Source organism: Poecilia reticulata, linkage group LG15 (genome assembly GCF_000633615.1).
Source record: "Poecilia reticulata strain Guanapo linkage group LG15, Guppy_female_1.0+MT, whole genome shotgun sequence".
In the NCBI taxonomy this organism is placed as follows: Eukaryota; Metazoa; Chordata; class Actinopteri; order Cyprinodontiformes; family Poeciliidae; genus Poecilia; species Poecilia reticulata.
The window spans coordinates 11,810,932-11,832,028 of record NC_024345.1 but is presented as its reverse complement, the minus strand read 5'-3'; the positions used below and the strand labels follow the sequence as shown (position 1 = coordinate 11,832,028).

Genomic DNA, 21,097 nt, shown 5'->3' with positions numbered 1-21,097 from the left:
ATATATATATATATATATATATTTTTTTTTTTAAAGTTTGGAGTCAGAGGCAAAAATGTCAACAGTATGGAGGAAAGATGCAATAAAACTGACCGGATTTGTTCTGCTTTCTCTTCGGGCTGCTGACCGCGGAGGGGAACTCTGTGTGGTTCGGCAGGCCGTTCCCATTTCTCTCCCTCCAGTTGTCCGAGTCGCTGCCGTTTCCCACGCCTTCCCGGCTGCCGGCTCGAGACAGAGACAGGGGAGAACCCTGGAACGCAAGAACACAAGACAGACAAAATATTTGAGGAGTCATTCTGAATGTAAAGAAAAGGTTAAAATACACAAAAAATGATTTAAAAGTAAAAACGAGACTGAAATGTTTCTCTGTTTTATTGAAAAGTATGGAACTTTATTTCACATGTCTGGATAAGTATGAACAAATGTTGAATTTTCCAGATTGAAAAGAGATGATAATCTGACTTTACAGGATGTTTGTGATGTAATGCATATTTACTCTGTCACTTTAATATATCTTATTGACTATGCTTGTTTTCTAAGCAATCAAAAACAATCTGGAGGAGTCAATTCATTGCTTTACTGGCTTCTGGGTTGTTTTATGTCAAAAGGATTTGAAGGCTGTATATTTAATATAAAATGATCTAATCCAAGTTTTTCCATATTATTAAACCTTTTTACTTTATTTAGATGTCAAACTAAGTAATTCTTTAACACACTGATGATTCAGACCTCAGCTTCAGCACAGTACTGCTTCATAAACTGTAATGAAGACAAACTCATGTTTTGTACTGAAATAAAAATACTGTAATAAAAGTGATATAAATCATGGCACATTTTTCTTTTAATGCCACATTTGCAGGAATCATGTACATAACAAATGGTAACCCTGCTAAAGATGTGTAAATAGATACATTGATAAAGTGATCTAATACTGTAGTTATATGATCTCACAATGGCAATGAAAAAAAACCCCCAAATAATTATATAAAAAAGAAGCAAAACAGGCCTCTATTCTTTCTTTAACAAATCCTATGTAAATAAAAACTTTGTTCAATAAACCTTAAACAGCTTTGTGAGTTTAAAAATGTTTGTTTAATCATAACACATACTTATTTTTTGTTTATTTATTCTAAAAAATGTTTCCCCTATTTCATTTGATTTTATTCAACCCTTAGGATGGAGTAAAAAAAAAAAAAAAACTCCAAAGCTGTTTAGAGATCTGGGCTGCTGCTGATGCTGAAAGCATCATTTTTTCCTCCTGTGTCTGACCTCATACGTGGTGCTCATGCTGGGTTTGTACGGGACATGATTGGCTCTTCGCAGCTCCTTGATGGTCTCAGCTGGCATGGACTTTGAGAAGCCCAGACCGCTCCAGGTGTTGGTCGGGGTCCGCACCTCCGTCACCACGGGCTTCTTCAACATTGCTTTAATTAAACAGACAATCCCCGGTCAAACTGAAGAACGGAAAACGTTTGTAATTTCGCTACATTTTACTACATGAAATGAAGCACAAACTGACCTTTGGTCGCCAACAGCTTTTTCTGTTCGTAGTCGAACGCCTGGAGAAAAACAGGAAACGCTTTCATCTCTTCATATTTAGAGCAGGCAGAAAGAGTTGTGTCAAGATGTTTTACCTGCATGTTAGCAAAAGAAGTCTGCGGCGCCAGTCTGATCCGCTCCCTCTCGTTTTGCTGTGCTGCCCGTTCGGCTGCCCGCTCACTGCCCGGCGCCCTCTTATCCGCCACGGGACCGTCCGACGAGCTGGACTCCGCGTCCGACAGGAGGCAGTCAGAACTGGCAGAATCACAGAGAAAACAAGAAAAAAAAAAAAGATAAAATAGATGCAATTTATGCTTTTCCCTTTCATTTCATCTCTTGATGCAATCTTTGAGGATATCTTGTGATTAGGGGTTATGGGAAGGATGAGACGCAGTTGGCTCTTTCTGTAACAATCCTGTCCAGGTTTAGTGTGCAACACAGTCCATGTGGCAGCCAACACCTAAAACTCCTAAATCCTCTTTCACTCTGCGGGGATAACTAACCATCTGTCATTAATGTAGTAACATCTTGCCTTAATTAAAACAAAATCTGTAGATTTGCGTTTCATTTCAGCCAGATACCATTTCATCCAAAAAAAAAAAAGAAAAAAAAAGAAAATCTACTAGGAGATGCCAGCAATCTTTGTAGACACAAACATACTGTAGATGGGAGTTCTTGGTGCCCTGCAGGAGCTCCACAGCCTGTCGCTTCCCAGATGACGTCTTGCACGAAGCCAGCATCTGTTTCAGCTCGCTCCCATTGGCTGAGTGAGAGGGGCTTCTCGGCATGCCCACTTCCACAAATGTGTCGGAGCCTGAAGAAAAAAAACAAAACCAAAAAAAACAAACGTTTCCCCGATATTATGCAGACATAAAAAAAAAAAGAAAAAAAAAAGTCCTGAAAACAACAGCTGAAACAATTCAGGTTTGAGCCCTAACTGTGTCATTATGTGTATGAAGACGAGAGTTAACATTTTAGTCAGATGCTGAATTAATTAAAAACACAGTGGCTGTGATGATGATGGTTTTCATATGTCACTCGTATGAAAAAAAAACTGCTTCTGCGCACGTCTGTGTGTGCGTGCTTTGCATGTAAAGCACGACTACATGAACACTGCGACATGAAATACGATGTCGGTGCGGCTTCGATGTTTGCTCAGACGATCCTCGGAGCGGAGTCAACATGGATCGTCGACATGGATCGCCCGGGCCGAGTCCAAACACATTCTGGGGGCACAGGAGCAGGTGAGAGACGGCGGGAAGGAAAGCGTACCGGGACGCACCAGAAAGGAGAGAGTCGAAGCGGCTCGGAAAGCAGCGGGGAAAAACGAGACGCGTGAGAGTGAAGCTTTTGAGGGCAAAACCCCCACGAACGTGAAATGCAGAGGAAATGAAGGCCTTTCTTAATCGCTAGTAGACCAGCAGTTAATCTGTCTCCGTTCCAATAAATGCAAAGCACGAGCTCGGCCGGACGCTATGGAGGAGAAGCAGAGACAGACATTAGCTTTACACATTTCCCTCAGTGTGGTTTTCAGAGCGACATAAATCTCAAGTGGAAAAAAAAACGTGATTTTGGACGTTTATGCTCGGTTCAGATGGCTGAGCTCCAGCAGAGCGCAGTTGAAAATGTTAGCAACTCAAATTCTTAGTTCGGCCAAGGTCATAATAACGCATAAATCACATTACTCTGTTTAAACATATAGGACGGAGGAAGTGGAACAGGGCTGGATGTTATGAATGGGAGGCACATTTCTGAATACAACCGCAACCACTGAGGTGCTTTAATGAAGTTATAAGATCTAGTTCAAGTATTTCATACCTCACGAGTGTTTTTTTTCTTATTTTCTTACATAGCAACAACTAACTTAATGCATTTTGCAGGAAATTTATGGGACAGACCAGGAATATTTTCGAATAGGTATAAAACCTAAAACTAACCTGGCTTATGACAAACTTCTCACCTTCCTTCCATAAAGGCCAGAGTTTCCTTCCACTGATACTGATGGTCTGAACAGTACTCTGCTGAAAGCTTAAAACTTGGAATAAAGTTTTACTATCAAAACCTAAAAGATAAATAGACTTGTGTAGCACTTTTCCAGTCACACGATGAACCTTGACTGGTTGATTTCTATACGTTGTCTCTTGTGCAAACATGCACCGATGCAAAGATTTTTAAGCAAAATCACAACTTTATCCATGACGTGTTCTTTCATTGTTTATCATGCTGTTTATTTACTAATGTTCTCTAAAATACTAACATCCACGTGGGGCTCGATATTCAGGAACAGAAATGTGATCCCATCTAATGTAACAACATGTATTCCTTGGTTGCTTTTTTGTTTGACGTTTTTTTTTTTTTTACCTTCGTCTGGGTTGGACTTGCTTGACAGCGGCTCTGAGGGACTGTGTCCACTGGCCTCCTGGGCCGAGTCGCATGGAGTCGGACTTAAGACAGTTTCTGCGAGGGACGCCGTCGTTAACCTCCCGTAACCAGGATGCTGCGCGTTGAAAGACGACAACACCAGAAGATATTAAATCACTTCGTTTTACAGTAAAAACTGAGTGACAGGAGGACGAACGAGGATGTGAGGCTGACCTTGACATGCCCGTTTAGCGTGCATTCAGGGACCCCGTTTGGCTGCTTATCTATAGGGGCGAGGCCGGGCGGAGGAGACGGCGTGCTGTGTGTGTAACCCTGCACGCCTGACATCAGGATGGCCTGAGTTACAGGGTGCATCACCAGCTGGGACGTAAAGCCTGCAACGAAAGATAAAGCGCAACCACCTGGTGGGCAAGTCTGGACGAACAGCAGACGGCAAGCATTTCATACTTCAAAAAAAAAAAAACATTTGAGGAAAGAAGGGTTTTCAGAAGTTGTTCTGTATACAAACTTTGGGTGCTGGTGAGCGAACTGGGCCACATGGAGGGGGTCGGTGTGGGGGTGCTGGGGCTCGGCGTCTGCAGGGGGCTCAGAGCCGAGTTCAGGCTGTTCAGGACCGTGTTCGGGGTGGCCGAGGCCGGGAGGGAATGGGGCGCCGTCGCACCCAGGAAACCTGCGGCGATCGTGACGAGACGGAGGAAAAGAATAAGATCAACGGTGGTCCCGTCGAAGCGCAGGGCCATTTTTCAAGCTAATCACACGTTACGCTGAGGCCCTCAGAAAACAATCTCGGTTTTTCTGGCTATTTCACTGGAATTCCATCAAACTGCGACCAGACAGCAAATGAGAGGAAGAATGTCTTGCATCTCTCCAAGGTTGTGGAAACAAAAAGCACATATCCAGCGTATCATCATACCCTATAAACCCATGTTAGTGAAAGCACCCAACGATATGGTGCCTGGTGTTTTAACCCAAACACAGTGTATGAAAACAGAAGGAAACAGGTCTGTGGCTTTCACAAGGGGCTAGTTTGGCTCCAGGAATAAGACCCGGGATTCTTCTGGCAGGCTGGCCTGTAATCTGAGGAAAAGAAGCATGTAGCAATTACTAAAGGCCAGGATGTGGCCATCCACAGCTTCACCCCCGGCCCCCTGGGTTTAAATGAAACAGCAAGAAAACGTCTACCGTAGCGGGTTCCCCCAACCAATTTACACGTTTTACTGAATTATTGAGGAGAGAAAAAAAACAAAAAAAACAGGTTAACAAGCCACATACTTTATATCGTAATAATGGTCATTTAAAGGGCAAAGGAAAACTGAAGCATTTAAAACATCAATGTTAAAGAGAGTCACACATGAGGCTTCCTAGACTGATACAATAGCGCCCCTCACAGCGAATCCTGAGTGTCCACTATAATAATCACATTTAATTATTATAAATAATGAGAATGTCTGGATCAAAGCTGAACCAAATTAATACTTATAGATTTAATTAACAGTCTCTATAAGGCTACACTCTATAAATACTTTTTTTCTCTTTACACACAGATTGATTTAGGACATTTTGTCGTTTATTTTTATCAATAAAAATTCTGAATATTCAGGGATTTGCAAATACAGTATTAATATTAAGAACTGGATGGTAAATAACCGTCTGGATGTGGTCATCTACACATTTAATTATTCATGTGAAATGTATATATATATATTTTTTTAGATATGACTTTGTGAGATACAAAAAAATGTGAACATTATGGAAAAAATAAACATATTTAAATAGAATTTGGTGAAATGATTAGCATGTTGAAAAAAAATAATAAATAGGTTATGAAAAAATAAATAAATTTGCAACACTGGAACCCTAAAATATAGAACAAAATTCTGATCTGTGCAACTCTAGACTTAATTAAAAAAAAAAACTAACAAAAAAAAAAAAGCAGACTAAATCCTTTTTACAGAGAAAAACTTCTGGACTTTCACACAAACTGAACTCTTGACCAGGATGTTAGTCAGTCCTGCAGAAAAGCTCTTAAAGTGAAAAGTTATTAAACACCTCAAAATAAATGTTTATGATTTTTCTACTTGGAGAAATGACATCTGTGCTGATGTCATTTTCTCAAGTTTTGCACGTCAAAGATGCACGTGATTCAGATCAAGACAACAATGGCAATCTTATTGTATTTACATCTCTATGTGCCACCCAGGATCCTACAGAAACAACCAACATCTCACTTTAGAGAGAGACGTGTGCGATACTGTGAACGCTCAACCAGATGCTGGGAGGAAGTAAAATGTGATTTACGAGGACGTCCACTTCGCTGTCAATAAATTTCACCTCTGATGCATTTCGTGTAACCAATAAAAGAATAACATCTTATCTTTTGGAACTGATTTATTTTTTCTACATCATGGAAAAACATCTGGAACCCCACCAGAAGCATCTTAAGAAAAAAAAAAGAAAGAAAAGAATTTGGACGGCGTTGTTACCCAGATTACTCAGCCCCAGGCCAGCTGAGGTCAGGATGTCCAGGCCAACGGGGCAAATGAGGGACGGCGATGGACCGTTAGTGGTGGGATTCAGTGCCAGGGAGGGTGAAGAACAGGACACCCCGTTGCTCTCGAGACCCAAGAGGAAACGCCGAGCTTCGTACATGTTGACGGCGTTCCTCTCCACACTCTTCACTATTACGGACTGGGAAAGAAGACGAAGGAGATCAAAACGTAGCTGGGAAGGATAAAAATACATGGTGAAGAGGGGAAACGAGCCAGGGGACGAGGCAAAGAAGGAGACGGGGGGAGGCATGAGAAAGAAGGAAAAAAAAAAAAAAGAGGAGTGAGGGATAGATAGGATAGGGAATGTTGGCACCAGAGATAGGGAGTCTGAAGGAGACCGAGGAGGGGGACAACAAGAAATGGGAGGAAGGAAGAGGGAATTAAGAGCAGATTAGAAGGATAAACATTAAGGCGGAGTGGGAGAGACATGGGAGCAATGTTCTAGAGAAAGCATTTCTTCATCAGCTGCTAGAAATCCATCACCTTTCTCACTTTCTGACGGGGGAATATTGCAAAATAGCTAATATACTTAATGTCGGATGAAATGTAAGACGTTCAATCATGAAAAGAAAAACAAAAGTTTCTGCGTTACTGGAATCCCTGCCCGTCATAAATACTCAAAATGAATCTGCGCACAACGTTGCCCCGAATTTGACCGTTCGGCGCTTTTGAGAAGCGACTCCCAAACACGATCCCTCTCGCTGACACAAAGCCCCTCCGTCTTTGCCAGTGCGCCGCGAGCGCTAGCGCCGCAGCGCACACTCGCGTCGGCCTTCGGGGGGACTGCAGTCACCTCGTTAAAATGCTTAAGTGAAGGGTTCCTGAGTGGGTGTGGGCTGGGTCAGTGTTTACCCTGGCACCTCTGCAAAAATCCCTGCAGAGCTGTCTGCTCTGGGCACAGAGCCCCGGCTCAGGGCGGGACGTGGGCACCTCAAAGTGTCTCGTCAGGACTTTAGCTAAGTGGTGAAATATGATTAGAAATATTAAACGTCGTTGAGAGGTAGAATGTGAGCAAAACCAAAAGCATGTTTTTTTGAATCTGAAGTTGGCTGTGGTTGTTTTAGCAGACTAGAAGTCACGGTATGGAGCAGAAGGTTTTGCAAAACAGCCCAACTTTAATGTATTCCTTGACAAAAAAGTGTTTGTCTAAAAACGAGCAGCTTATTTAGGAAGGCTGAGAAAGAACATGAGCAAAGTTCCCATCAATCAGGTGGAACATGCTTTGGCAGCCCGTTCTGCAGAGGAGACAGCCGCCTCTCATTCCCCGCTGTGGCAGATGTCTGATTGCCAGACCTCTTCCCACCGTTGGTACTTGGTTCCAGTTTTCCTCTTTCAGCTCTGGTAGACAATATCAAAATGCAGCAAGGCAGATTTTTTTTTTTCTTATTTACTTTTTTGTTTAGATGCCACACTGTGACAGCTGATGGAAAGTAGTTTGGAAATGCCACAGTGGCTTTTCTTGTTTTCGTAACTCGACCCGTTTTTACATTTGATCGAATGAGACAGAAGCTGTGTTTTTCCCAGGGAGAAAACGTAACACATGTCGCCTTCTGGATATTAGGGTTTGATTTTAGACGATCTAAATTCTAAGGTTTTCCATCAATCCGAGTAAACTATTCTCTGACAAAACTCCTGACAGTTATTTGTTTGCTGAATAATAATTTACATAAAACTGCTCTTTAATTACGAACATAGATAGCGAGGAGGCTAATGTCTAAAAACAACTGCATCCTGTCAGTGAGCACCACGGAAATCCTCAATTGTCTATTTAATAAGATGCAAGAATAAAATGTTACCCAGGCATTGACGGCAGGTTGGCATAACGACAGCCATTACTGTGGGTCATTATAGTGATCCAAATTGGCACTGTGATTGTTTTATGATTTTTCCCTAAAATGTTTACAAAATGCTTGACTGAAAACAGACTCATTTGGTCCCATCATTATAATGGTAGTGTGTCAAAGCAAAGATGAGCCAGTTTGGGCCTTTGCACTGTATTTTTATTTTAGCCACAACAACTGCAGAAGTAAGAGATAAAAACAAGGTTTTCCTTTCAGCATATTCTGAAGATGGATTTTGAACATGCTCCCACACTTTACTGAAGCAAACCATCTAATACTGGTGCAACATATTGCATTTTTGCAGTTGAAGTGGTTCTTCAATGAAGTATAAAACAAATTGATTGGTAAATTACTACTTGTAAATAACTGATAGTTATAGCGACAAGCAAACCTAAATGAGACATTACTTGTAACTAAGAATCAACAACACTGGCCACCTTTTTAGGTCCACCTTACAAGCACCATGTTGAACCTCTTCTAGGCTTTGGAACCGTCTTAATTCATTGCTGCATGGATGCAAAAAAGCTGTCTCAAATGTTCATTTGAGATTTTGTCTATAATGACACGGCAGCACTTGCTGTAGATTTGTTGGCTTACATCTTGCAATTAAACCTTTGGTCCTCTACATCTCAAAGACGCTCTATCAAATTAAGATCTGGTGACTGTGGAGGTCAGTATAACAGTCAACCATTTTTAAAATATTAAGCTTTGTGGAAGTTGTACTCCATACTGCTTGAAGTAACAATCAGAAGATTGTTTAACTGTTATCATAAACGGCGCAGACATGGTTAGCACCAGTAAACAGAATGCCTGTGGTTTTTAAACAATGCTAAATTCTTACCAAGGAGCCAAAAGAATATTTCCCCACAACATTACGCCACCACTGGCAGCCTGAACTGTTGACAAGAGGTGCTACGAGTTCATTAGTATGCACAGGCCCATACCTTGCTGGGTTGCTTTGGCTTTGGTTTGATGCTGATGAAGACATCCAGCTGCTCCATTAGTGCCGTGATGCACTGAGGTTCCACCTCAATGTCCTCTTTGATGTCAAACATTAATACCAGAGGCAAGCAGCCCTGGATAAAAAGGAGGAAAACAGGATAAGAAAACAAACTGCAGCAGACACTTTCACACTGTCGGGTGCACAGTGACACTGCTTAACACTATGGTTGCGCTTTATGCCCTATTTGTGTACTCAAATTATACACTTTCTGAAACCAGCAGTAAATTGTCCTTTATACTCTACCATTTATAGACCGATACGTTAGCCATGGCGATAAATACGAGTTTCATGGCGGCATTCGACCCGTTGTAGCCTTCGGGAAATTCCGGCAAGTTAAATCTCTTCTGCACGATCACAGCCACAAGCACCACAAAGATCTGTATTTTGGGCTGAGAACTCAATGGTCTCCGATTGAGAGTGGGTGTAATTAGCAGCAAAGCATATGGAGGCAGGCCGGCTCTGACGGGGCCCTCGGACCGGAGCTGTAATCTGCCGTCTGGCTTACAGGCAGGAATCTATAGAGGCCAAAATCACAAACCCATAGGACTGCGGGTAGACGTCTTCTCCCTCTCCTGAGCCGTCTTCTCTCTCTTTCTACCCTCCGAGTACTCTTCTTTAATTCACCTTCTCTGTTTTCAGTGTTCATCACCCCTTCTGTAACTCCTTTACTGTCCAAGAAGAGAGGGATCGTCTTGTGTGTTCTCTGAAACAACTCTGGCACTCCCTCAGCGTCTTCGGGACCAACTGGGAGACCACAGACAAAGACAGGCAGCTTTTCTCAAACGGCTACACCGCATTACGGGTCTCCGGACAACAACCCATACGCTGTTTACAACAGAGAAGTCCTAACTAGTTTAGCAGAAGTTCAAGCCACTGGTGATTAAACAGCCATTACTTTTACACATCTCCGAAACAGACTTCTTATTATACACCAAAGTAATTTAGGAAAGAGTAGCCCCAGTGGTTGAGGGCAACAAGACAAAAATGGCCACTGAGCATTTTTGGACAAAATGAAAAAAAAATTATGAGGTGCTACTCTTGATCCAACACATGAATGCGAACAGAGGATTTTTTGTGAAGCGGAATCGTGCAGATGAATTCCAGCTACACGCAGGCCAAACCCTTATCATTAACTCTAATTAGAAAAGTATGCGCACAGACAAAACATGAAGCCCCGGAGCCAAACTGATTTAGCCAGAGTCCATCCTGCATGCAGGTATGTAGATGCTACGATCACACACTCCAACCTAGAATCGGAAACAGATTCTCCTTTATCTGATCTGAATATTTCAACAGAGGACAACGAGCCAAGCAAACCTCTCTCAAGGCTGCTCGCGACCCATGAGCCAATCATCATTCACCCCCCCTCCTTCACTCGATTTGAAAACCACGCATCACTCAAACACACCATGATAATGTAAATGAGACACAGGCATCCATAATAGCTACCACAAAGTCAAAGGAATCTGTGTATGTAAGGAATATGCTACCACTAGCATCCCCTAACCACAAAACAATGTTTAGTTTAAAGTAATCCATTTCAACCGTTGAACTGGACGTCAATAAAATAAAAAAAAAAAAAGAAATGAAAAGAAGACACGCACCATGAGATACTGCCGCGCGAGGCAGACGGATTCGATGGTGCCCTGAATGTAGACGGTGGATTTCTTCTGGGGGCCGTTGGGGTCGGGGAAGTGGATCTGGGCTCCGGTCCTCTGGGTGATGTGCTTGATGTTGCTGCCGTTGCGTCCCTTCATAAAAAGGTGGTGCTGCGGCGCGATGTCGAGGTGGGTGGTGATGGAGATGGTGCTTGCCAGACTACCAGCCAGATGCTCTAGCAACAGAGCCGTGCCTCTCTGGGGATACAGGGGTGACAAGGTGGAGGGCTATAAACAGAACTACTTAACAAGACAAGAATTGATTCTTATATGTTCCACAGACACATTTAACTCCTGCAGTTAGTGACAGAGATAATGTTTTCTCAGTTTTAGTGATATCCTTCTGTAAAATGTCACAGAAAAATCAATAAATCTTGTTTAATGAGTCAATTTCAGTAATTCAACCCAAAAGTGAAAGTTGTGTTACATGGTTTTATTACATGGTGACATATTTCAAGCATTTATGTCTGTTGAAAAGGAAAATGTAAAGCCCAGTTGAGTATGTCCAGTGCATCCGGAGAACATTCACAGCACTTCACTTTTTCCACATTTCATCAAGCTTCAGCCTTATTCCAAACTGAGTTCAATTAATTTCCTTCCTCAAACTTCTACACTCAAATACATATTTATGACAATGCAGAATTATTATTTTTTAAATATTTTTTAACACTCATTGAATATGATGCTACAATCTTAGCGCATCTCTTTTGGCAGTCTGGCCTATTCTTCTATGCAGAGATGACTGTGCAGCCATTTTCAGATGTTCAATCAAATTTACGTCTGGACTTTGGCTTCTGAGCCACTCCAGGACATTCGTAGAGTTGGTCTGTAGATCTGTGATTCAAGACAATCCTGTCTCTGAAGCCAAACTGTCCTTTGCACAAAGCAAATTTCACATACTGATACTGCAATGCTGAAATATTTGTGATATCCTGTGCAACCCAACGCTTGATGCAGAATTAAACAGACTTATTCTTTGGTGCCTCTGTGATTTGTCTCTTAGCAAGTCTTTTCCAGTGTTTAACAGGAATCCACACACTGTGGCCAGCAAATGACAACAACCCAGAGCATTTTTGGCAACCGTCTGACTGTGCTCCGAGGGTCTCACACTACCACACAACATAGCTTACATATTCTTGTGATCCTTTAACCTCCATCTGGCACGTTTCCCAAGCCCTCAGACCCAACCCATCAGACCTACCCCAAAGTCAGGGATAATTCTTGCATTCACTTCCATTTGTTGCACCGAGAACAATGCAATGCATTAAGGCTGTTCGGCAAAATGTGATTTGAGCCAGAAGAGATGCGTAAATGCGAACCAATAGGTAGTAAATTTGCAGAAAACAATGATTGGAACAACAAGCTTTGTTCCCAGCCGAATGATTAGTTAGTAAGGTTGTTTTCAATTACTGAAAGGAAAATAAAAAAAAATACATTAGAAGATTAATGAGTCATTTGATAATCTTTAAACAATAGGAGTCGAACTAAATGAGTACATATTTAAAAAAAGGAAAACCATTCAGTCAAATCTTCACCATATTAAGAATTCTTTATTTCCCATCTAGAGTACATTTCAAAAGTATTCATAACATAGTTCCAACAACAAACTTAAAAGTATTTTTTATTATATGTGAAAGAGCAATACTAAATACCAGTACATGTGGAAAGAAAACCACATGTTTTTGTTTTTTTTTCTTAATGGTTTACAATATAATTGAAAAGTGCTTTGTGGAGAGGTCTATAGCAGAGGTAGGTTTTAAAACAATATTTCAAGCTTTGAAGATTTTACTGGCAAGGTAAAAAAATAAAGAGGCAAAACTGCAAATCTGACAAAGCATATCTGTCCAATTAAACTGACTGACTGGGCAAGGAGAGCATCGACCAGGGAAAAGACCAAGGACAACTCTTAAGATGCAAACATATAAAGTTCAGGTTGGAGGCTGTGTTATCTGCATTAGTTGTGAGCTTCACACTGCACACAGGTATGAATTCAGGGCAACACTAGAAGGAAACCTGTAGAGACTGAGGTGGAAGCTTAACCTCTGGCAGGAAAACAACTTTAAACACACTCCCAGAGCCACAATGAAAGCACGGTCACATGCTACGATGAAAACCTGAGTATCTGTGGGAAAACCTGAGAGCTGATTCACTGTCCACAGCAGGGATTCACCGACCAGTCCCAGGTGTTGGGTCATGTGGGCCCAACCACAACATCTTCAATGATTGATATTGGCAGTCCCTGACCAAACTCAGCTCCCAATACCCTTTGAACATCAGTTACGTGTGATTATTTTATCTATACTTGCACAAGACGGGCAGTCTGGCTTCTTGTGCTTGGTTTGCATGACTGTGTCACAGTTCTAGTCATTCTAGCCGTTTAATTTTATGACGTCTAAAAACAAAGCACAATGCTTCTGAAGCTAGAGAACAACTTTTTCTGCAGGATTTATCTGAACACAACCGAATCATCAACAAGTCATATCAAAGCAGAGTAAGCACGTTGATGTTAGCTTACCATTGTAGCAGAAGCATAAACTTCTTCAACAGCAACAAAACGTGCTGCAACTGTAGATGAAAGACTGCGACTGTAGTCTTTCATCTACTTAAAATATAAGTTTAAGTCTTATATTTAAGACTTAAACTATATATTTAAGTCTTAAATATATAGTTATAAAGCTAAGAGCTTTTTAGGTGACACAATATCAGAACATTTAAGCCACAATAGTGGATAAGCTAAACGTTTTTGCATGGCGATGTAACTATTAATTCAGTTTGTTCCTGTTTTTGAACATTTGTACAATTAACTGAGGTTCAGGTTCATCAAAATAAAATGTTCCTTGAAAAAAAAAAAACACAACAACAAAAAAAAAAAACAACTCCCAAAACCATTTGCACCCAACAACACTGCAAGACTTTGCTCACCTTTACCGCGTTGACATTATTCTGTGAACCACGAATGACTCCGGTGGCCCTGTAGAGACGTGTTGGGGGCTTGAAGGAAACTGTGAGGTTGTACGTCTGTGAGATGTGCTGCACAGTGGGGGAGCTGGGGTCTGACTGCATGATGGCTGGAAGCTCGAAGGACAACACGAGAGGTAGCAGCTCCTGTAAGGCGAAGGGATGACGGGAATGATGAGAAGCAAACCAGCATTTCAAAACTATCGTTATTTTATTCCAATGGTGACCTTAAGAACTTGTAGCTGGTAGATTATTAAAGTTGCCAGAGCCAGATTTTGCTAATACAGACTAACATCAGGTGCAGTAAAGCAGCTTGCACCACAACACATCCAACAGACTTATAAAGACCAATGGGAGATGAAGTGACCCAACAGGGATAGGGTGATTTCTGTTGATGTCGGAGACTTATGACAGCCGACACACAGACAAAACAGCCAATTCCTTTTGCCAAAGGTGGCAGAACTTCACATGCAACTGTCAGGTCAATCCAGACTAAACACTGCAACAAGAGTGAAACTGAAGAGCTCCTGAGCCCATTAAATATTATGGCTGCAGAGCTGCTCAAAATTAGATTTACAATTCTAACAAACATCAGCAATCGTTAGCCTGGTCATTCTCACACATGTATGAATAAAAGACCATGCAAGGAACCATGAGAGGTCAGTTCCTGTTCAATGTATCAAACACATCCCTCAAGCAAAATAGATGCTGACAGGACGGCTACACTCATGCATACACATGCATATGCATGCATGCGAGAGAAATTGCACTGGCTTACATCCATGCGGATTCAAACTGAAGGGGGATATAGAAGTACACACTAACTGATGAATACGTACACACAGTTATCCAAACACTGACTCTTTGGGCAGAGCGCCACTATGGTTTTGGCTGTCAGTGAAGGGCAAGCAACATGAATTGCCCTGACCAAAGAAATGTATCCCTGATCACTCCCATATGCGCCTGGCCTTACATTTATATCACGTTTCAGCGCTCCCTCTCTGAGGGCTCGAGAAATTTAGGTCAGGATGGAAGGATAAGCAAGAAAAGACAAGCAGTGAGCAGCAGGAGTCAGGCGCTGAATGAAGAATAGACCAATTTTTACTGTGGAGCTGACTTTAGCTTTTTTTTTCTTTTCTTTTTTCTCCTCCAAAAGCCTACAAAGCAAACAGTTGCACATGTGTTCAATCAAAGAGTACTGCTTTAAAGGCCTTACTTCTACTGACACCACGGGGGAAAGACGAAGAAAAATGAAAACGTCTTTGAGGTGAAGCGACTGGGCGAAGCTTTCACCACCTGCACGTCCGCTCCACCTTCGAATCAACAAGTGGCTTATTACAGGAGCTGCGCCTGGATGGGTTTAGGAAACTGGCTTTATATCTAAGAATTTAATAGACATCACGTGTATTGTTAAGGCAGAATAAGGAACCATTGATAATATTTGGGTCAAATAGGGACTGGAGAAAATAAGGTCTAGTAGATTCTAGCACCACAATATTATAAATGTTGAGGACAATTGTTGAGGATAATGGTTCTACATCTGAACAGAAGCGTTGTTAGCTATATTTACTACACCATCCGCCCATTTTCTGTATTCCAGTTGTTCTTGAAGGGTTGCAGGCTGCCACTCCATCGCACGAGATAAATCGCTAAGTCGTTTTATTTTTGACAATTTCATTTGGATTAACAGCCATACACATGATTTGGCAGAAAGCCCATTATTTCACAAGAATTTTCTACAATTATTTTGAGTTTTATTGATGCTTTCCAACATGCAACTCACTAGAAATCTGTAGATGCAGCCAATTTCAGGAAGTGTTGTTATTCTCATAATTATTCACTGTAGGGCAGTAAATAATCATTGTACACATTTAAACAATGTGTAAAGTTTCAGTGAAATTCAGTCAAAAATTAATATATCTTGAGACTACAAGTGAACGTGTTTTATGTTTGTTGCTTTATAGCTAGACTTGTTTTAGCAGAGATTGACAAGCAGAATAAACACAGGAGAACGAGCAACACAATCAATCACTGTATCATACGCAAATAATATAACAGTCTCTGTCTGTGTGTACCACTTACGTTTTCATTGGTACTTCTATGGATTTAACAACTAAAACAAAAATAACAACACAAACAAAATTCTGTTTCTAACTACATTAATTTCTCCCTTACTGATGTCCAAGAAGCATTTTGTTTGTAGTGTGCGATCTCTACACCTGGAGGTTTTAAAGACATGGCAGATATATGTCTCCATCCATTAGCACAGTACACACTTACTATAGTTTTAAGAATATTACATTTTCTTTTGTGTAAACTAAAACACAGAGTACCTATATGTTTTAACATTTTTGCATAATTCACAATTTTTTTTTTGGACGTTCCAAAGTATTGTTGAAACGCGCAATTTTAAACTTGTAAGACTCCAGGCCTAGACGAGGTATACAGGACTCAGCCAGGACTATGTGTAGAATTACACATTTATATCTTTAGTTCATCTAAAAACTAAGTAGCAAGCCTCTCCACTGGAACCAACAAAAGAGTTTACATTACTTTTTTTTCTTTTGTTCATGATATAATAATAATATCTGATGAGATTCTGGGGTGGGATAAAATGCAGCATACTCAGCACTAAGTGGGGGAATTGCACATTTTATGAATGTCCAATTCCCCTTACTGCACATTTATATGAAAAAAATAGAACATTTAATCATTTTGGAAGTGTGTCATACCTGTTTCAGAACGGGTAAAAGCTGAGACAAAAAAAAATCTAACTTTAGTTGGATTTGCATTAAATATTCTGCTTTTGAATGCAGAGTGCAGAAGCGTTCAGATCGACCTCCTGTGACTTACTCTGTAGCACACACTGCACTCACTCGGCTGTTTTCACAGGCAAACTCAGCACTGTTGGTTCTGGTCAAATCGCAGTGGAGGACTGTGTTTGCCTTAGACACAAATGTAGTGATGAAACACAGCAAGAGTTAGGAGAGGTAACAGAGCCCCCCGAAAACCAGCAGAGGTGGTCCTCTGGCCGCTAAAAGCTGGCTTCCAGTCAGACCAAAACTCAAGATGAGGGAAAGGCGAGGAAACGGACGGGTGATGGACTCGCCAAAAAGGAGAAGGCTCTAACTTTTATTTTACAACTGATCAGAGGAAGGGGTTAGAGAACGAGGTGGGAATGGTGCTTGTGGCTGAGTCGAGACTGTAGCTCTTCTCTACTTTAGTATTTGGTAATTTCAATTGCTAAGAAAAAAACGATTAAGCAGTCTCAGTGCTGTCAGGTCTAGTTTACATTTATAACTTGTTCTTACTTATCCTATCTGAGGATGTAAAAGAAGGATTTTAGTAATGTCAGTTTGAAACAAAATGATAACTGTAACATTTAATAAATAACATAAACTAATCTAAATGCATTTTTAGTATAAGCTAAGAAAAATAAGTGGCACATTTTGGGAAAATATCATGGTAATATCTTGCTCTTTTTCTCCCAACAGAAACAGTAAAACTTTGCTTCATGAGGATAAAAAAGCATAATCTTTCACGGGTGTAAGGAATGAGGAATTGCCATTTAAAATTCAGGGTGGAGTATCCCCTTTAGGCAAAACTGGCAGAGCTCCAGCAGCTTACCCTTATTTTTACACGTGCTGCCTCCACGCCTGCTGGCTGCCCTGCGATAGACACCTGTTAACAATAAAAAATATGAAAATGATTTAGACGGTTTTGGCAGCAATCAAAACTTGATCATGCCAGAAATTTAGTGCGTCAATCTGTACAAAGCTAATTCTTTCCTGTAGTAGCTTCAATGTTGCATGATTGGCTACAACTCAGGTAATTGAGTTTTCAACAAGTCAAGGAGAGAGTTAGATTCAGAACAGTTACATTTTCAACAGTATTTTCAGAGGAAACATGTAAATATATATTTTCAACACTGTTATTTATGACTCAAACACAGAAATGGTTTGAAATTCATTCTAGCACGATTGATAATCAAACCCTGATGGTCAATTTTTGAAATGTAGCAAAAAAGAACACGGGATTCTGTCAGAGATAAAAAACAAACAAACAAACAAACAAACAAACAAACAAACAAACAAACAAACAAACAAACAAACACATCACTGATTTATCAACCTGTCTATATCTCCTTATCAACACCTCCGTCACTCTCAGGACTGGGAACATATCTGCAAGGTTCAGCTGACTCTGAAAGTGTTCGGCATCAGAGAAAATGAAAAAGAGAGTGCTTAAAGGGGCCTAGCCCTTGAAGGGAGTCGTCTTGCTGCTAATCAGCCAATGCTTGCATCATCAGGGAACAACTGGAGGGGATTGAGCACTACATGAGATCAGAGCATTGAGAGGTTTAACGGTGCCAAACACTCAAACTGTACTGGCCTGCAGAGATCAGACTTGAACTTTTTAAATAATGGATGGACTTCCCAGTGGGTTATACAACGACGCACTGGAGACTAGCTGGTAAAAGACGCAAATGTGATGCTTGGCTTAGTGCTATACTTCAGCAGGAAATGCAGCAGGATCCAGCCTGACTCCCTCTGTAACTGCCAGTAATCACAGGACACTGGACAGACACTGGACAGACACTACACAATGGGCTTATGACAATTAGCACAGGAAACAAAAGCCTACACTCACAGATCGACTTAACAACCCACCACTGGACTGTGCTATCGGATGACATTTTTGGCTCACGGGATAAAAAAGTGAACAATTCTCAAACCTGGTTGCTTTTCTCTGCCTGGTTGTTCCTGTTCGAGTCAGGAAAATGGATATGGCACCCCGTCTCCTCCATCACCCTCTTGATGTTATTCCCGCCTTTGCCGATGACATGCGAGTGCTCTGTGTGGGAAACGTCCATCTTCAGCGTCACCCTGTTGCTCTAATGTGCAGAAACACAGAGATGCATACTGTAGAAAAGTAACTTTGAGCTACATATAAAAAAAAAAATTATATACACAGCATTAATGCAGATGATCAGAAACACCCCTAATTTATCTCTAAAATAAACTTTACTCCAAAGAGATCTTATTTCAATTTCCATGTTTTGCTAAATACTTGCATAAATTAATTCATAAAAATGAGCAACACAAGGAGGATTAAGAAATCAATCAATTATCCAATATTTGAGTCAAATCTACTGGACTAAAACAACCGTTTAGTGACAAAAAAAACATGTAAAAGTGTGCAAGCAAAACTAAATGTGCACAAATACATTTTTTCCTCTAGGAGGCGCTACAGTGCAGCGCTCCAGATAAGCAAAAGTCTGTATGGCAAAGAAGATAAATACAAACGCTAAAATCCATGACAACATAGATATAGGAGCATTGGGCATGACTGCAGACTAGTCAGTGTGCAATATGTTATTTGAACTGCAGTAAAATACATTTGAAGCCAAAAAAAAAAACAGAAAGGGAAGGGAAAAAATAAAGAGTTTAACTTTACCTTTGTGTCAAGGACAGACATGATTCTGTCTTTAGCTTCCCTCACGTTATCTCGTTTCCCGCACACCTTGATGTGTGGATCTGAAACAAAGACACAAAGTGTTGTTATTTAGTGGGAAGGTGTTGGCGCCGATAAGGACTAATGACAGAAAGCGAAAGAAAGAGACAACTTAAAGCCCCTTCAACAAAAGATGACTGCATTTATCAGCAAATTAGTGAGTTTAGGAGAAAAGCTCTGCAAGAATAATTGCTGTTTTGATATGTGCAATCTAGATGAAGTCTGCAAGCAGTCAGACGGCTCCCTGTGGAAGTGGATTGATGCCATTTGTCACTCTTTATAGTGTGCTGAAAAAAAACTGCCTGTCATGTAAAGCACTGCAAAAACAGAGTGACATCTTCATTTTCTGCACATTCTTGTCTCAAAAGCCGGGAAGCTAACTTAAGATTAATTACTTTTCAACCTTTTTTTTTTTTTTTTTTTTTTTTTTGCAAATTTTGATCAAAACCAATTTATGACTTGATTTTCATATTTTATTCCACAACCAATCACTTAGAAGAGAATAAATAGGGTGAGAAAAAAATACAACCAAATCAGATGTATCTGACAGAAAGTGGAATGTTTCTAAATTTGCAAGCAGGCATTCATAATCACCTGGCTGGGTGGTTGCGGTTTTATTAGTTGCTTTGTGCAAAGTGAAACACTGCGGGTTTACTTTTGCCACTTGAGTGTTCCAAGATAAAGTTCAAAAAGAGAGGCTACTGGGTTCTTTGTTTCATTTTCAACAATATTACACAACACATCTAATTTCAGAATAATTGCAACACATCCACAGTGGGCTCCCATACAGCAGGGAAAGTAAACCTGAGCACTCGTGCATTGTTTTATTAACGTACTGTTCTGCTTTGTTGCTAAACACAAAGATAGCTTTTGATGGAATCTGAAAGACAGTGAGCAGCAAATATTTGTCAACCAGATGACAACATAGAGGCCAACCTGGGCTTATTTAGCACCTTAGCATAGGCCAATCATTTTGTGAAACGCTGGATTACAGTTGTAATCCATGCAAAAGGAGCAACGACCACATAGACACGCTTATTAAACTGAGTTTTGTGTTCTTCTATTAGCTGTAGTCAATAATCATAAAAATTAACTGACAAAAATGTCTCAATGTGTATTTAATCTATATGAAATCAGACTTGTTTTATTAAATTATTTAATACGTTACCTGATGATATTCTAACTTATTGCTCTTGTAGGTGTTTCGAACAGAAGAGCGTGCAAACAGAGCTTTATTTGGAAGAAACAAACAGTGCTCCCTCAGCTAAAAAAAAAAAAAAAAAAAAAGAGAAAGTAACGATTCCCAGCTTAGGCTCAAAACCGCCCAATTTCTACATGTTTCCCTTTTGCAAATGCAAAAGCACACAAACACAGACCTGTAGAAAGAGGACAAATTACTCTGCACCCTTACAGCCCATTTGCCCATGTTTAAACTGTGCTGAGTAGCAGGAAGCCCACCAAAGCCCCTCTTCCAGGAATGCCCCTCCCCATGTAGACAAAAACACCCCAGGACTCGGATTTACAGTACGAGCTGCACATCAAGCTCAGTAAATCACATTTATTGGTTCAGCTTCACAGTTGCATGTTGTCCGTCTCAAAGAGGGCAGGACTGGTAAAAAATCTAAAGGACAAGTCAGAAAACTGCAAAAAACA

The 21,097-nt window shown here is 40.7% G+C and overlaps 1 protein-coding gene across 1 annotated transcript in view; it reads right to left on the bottom strand.

Moving 5' to 3' along the window:
- Positions 1-21,097, bottom strand: part of bicc1a (BicC family RNA binding protein 1a) — a 70,293-nt gene that overhangs the window by 5,882 nt on the left and 43,314 nt on the right. The window contains exons 4-18 of the mRNA XM_008429252.2: positions 19,388-19,467; positions 18,666-18,824; positions 17,558-17,611; positions 13,895-14,077; positions 10,919-11,170; positions 9,256-9,387; positions 6,405-6,609; positions 4,430-4,591; positions 4,135-4,295; positions 3,901-4,036; positions 2,200-2,353; positions 1,635-1,794; positions 1,520-1,559; positions 1,270-1,424; positions 94-250 (exon numbers count right to left, since the gene is read on the bottom strand). Of these exons, the coding sequence (XP_008427474.1) occupies positions 94-250; positions 1,270-1,424; positions 1,520-1,559; positions 1,635-1,794; positions 2,200-2,353; positions 3,901-4,036; positions 4,135-4,295; positions 4,430-4,591; positions 6,405-6,609; positions 9,256-9,387; positions 10,919-11,170; positions 13,895-14,077; positions 17,558-17,611; positions 18,666-18,824; positions 19,388-19,467 (2,190 nt within the window). The remainder of the gene's footprint in view (positions 1-93; positions 251-1,269; positions 1,425-1,519; positions 1,560-1,634; positions 1,795-2,199; positions 2,354-3,900; positions 4,037-4,134; positions 4,296-4,429; positions 4,592-6,404; positions 6,610-9,255; positions 9,388-10,918; positions 11,171-13,894; positions 14,078-17,557; positions 17,612-18,665; positions 18,825-19,387; positions 19,468-21,097) is intronic.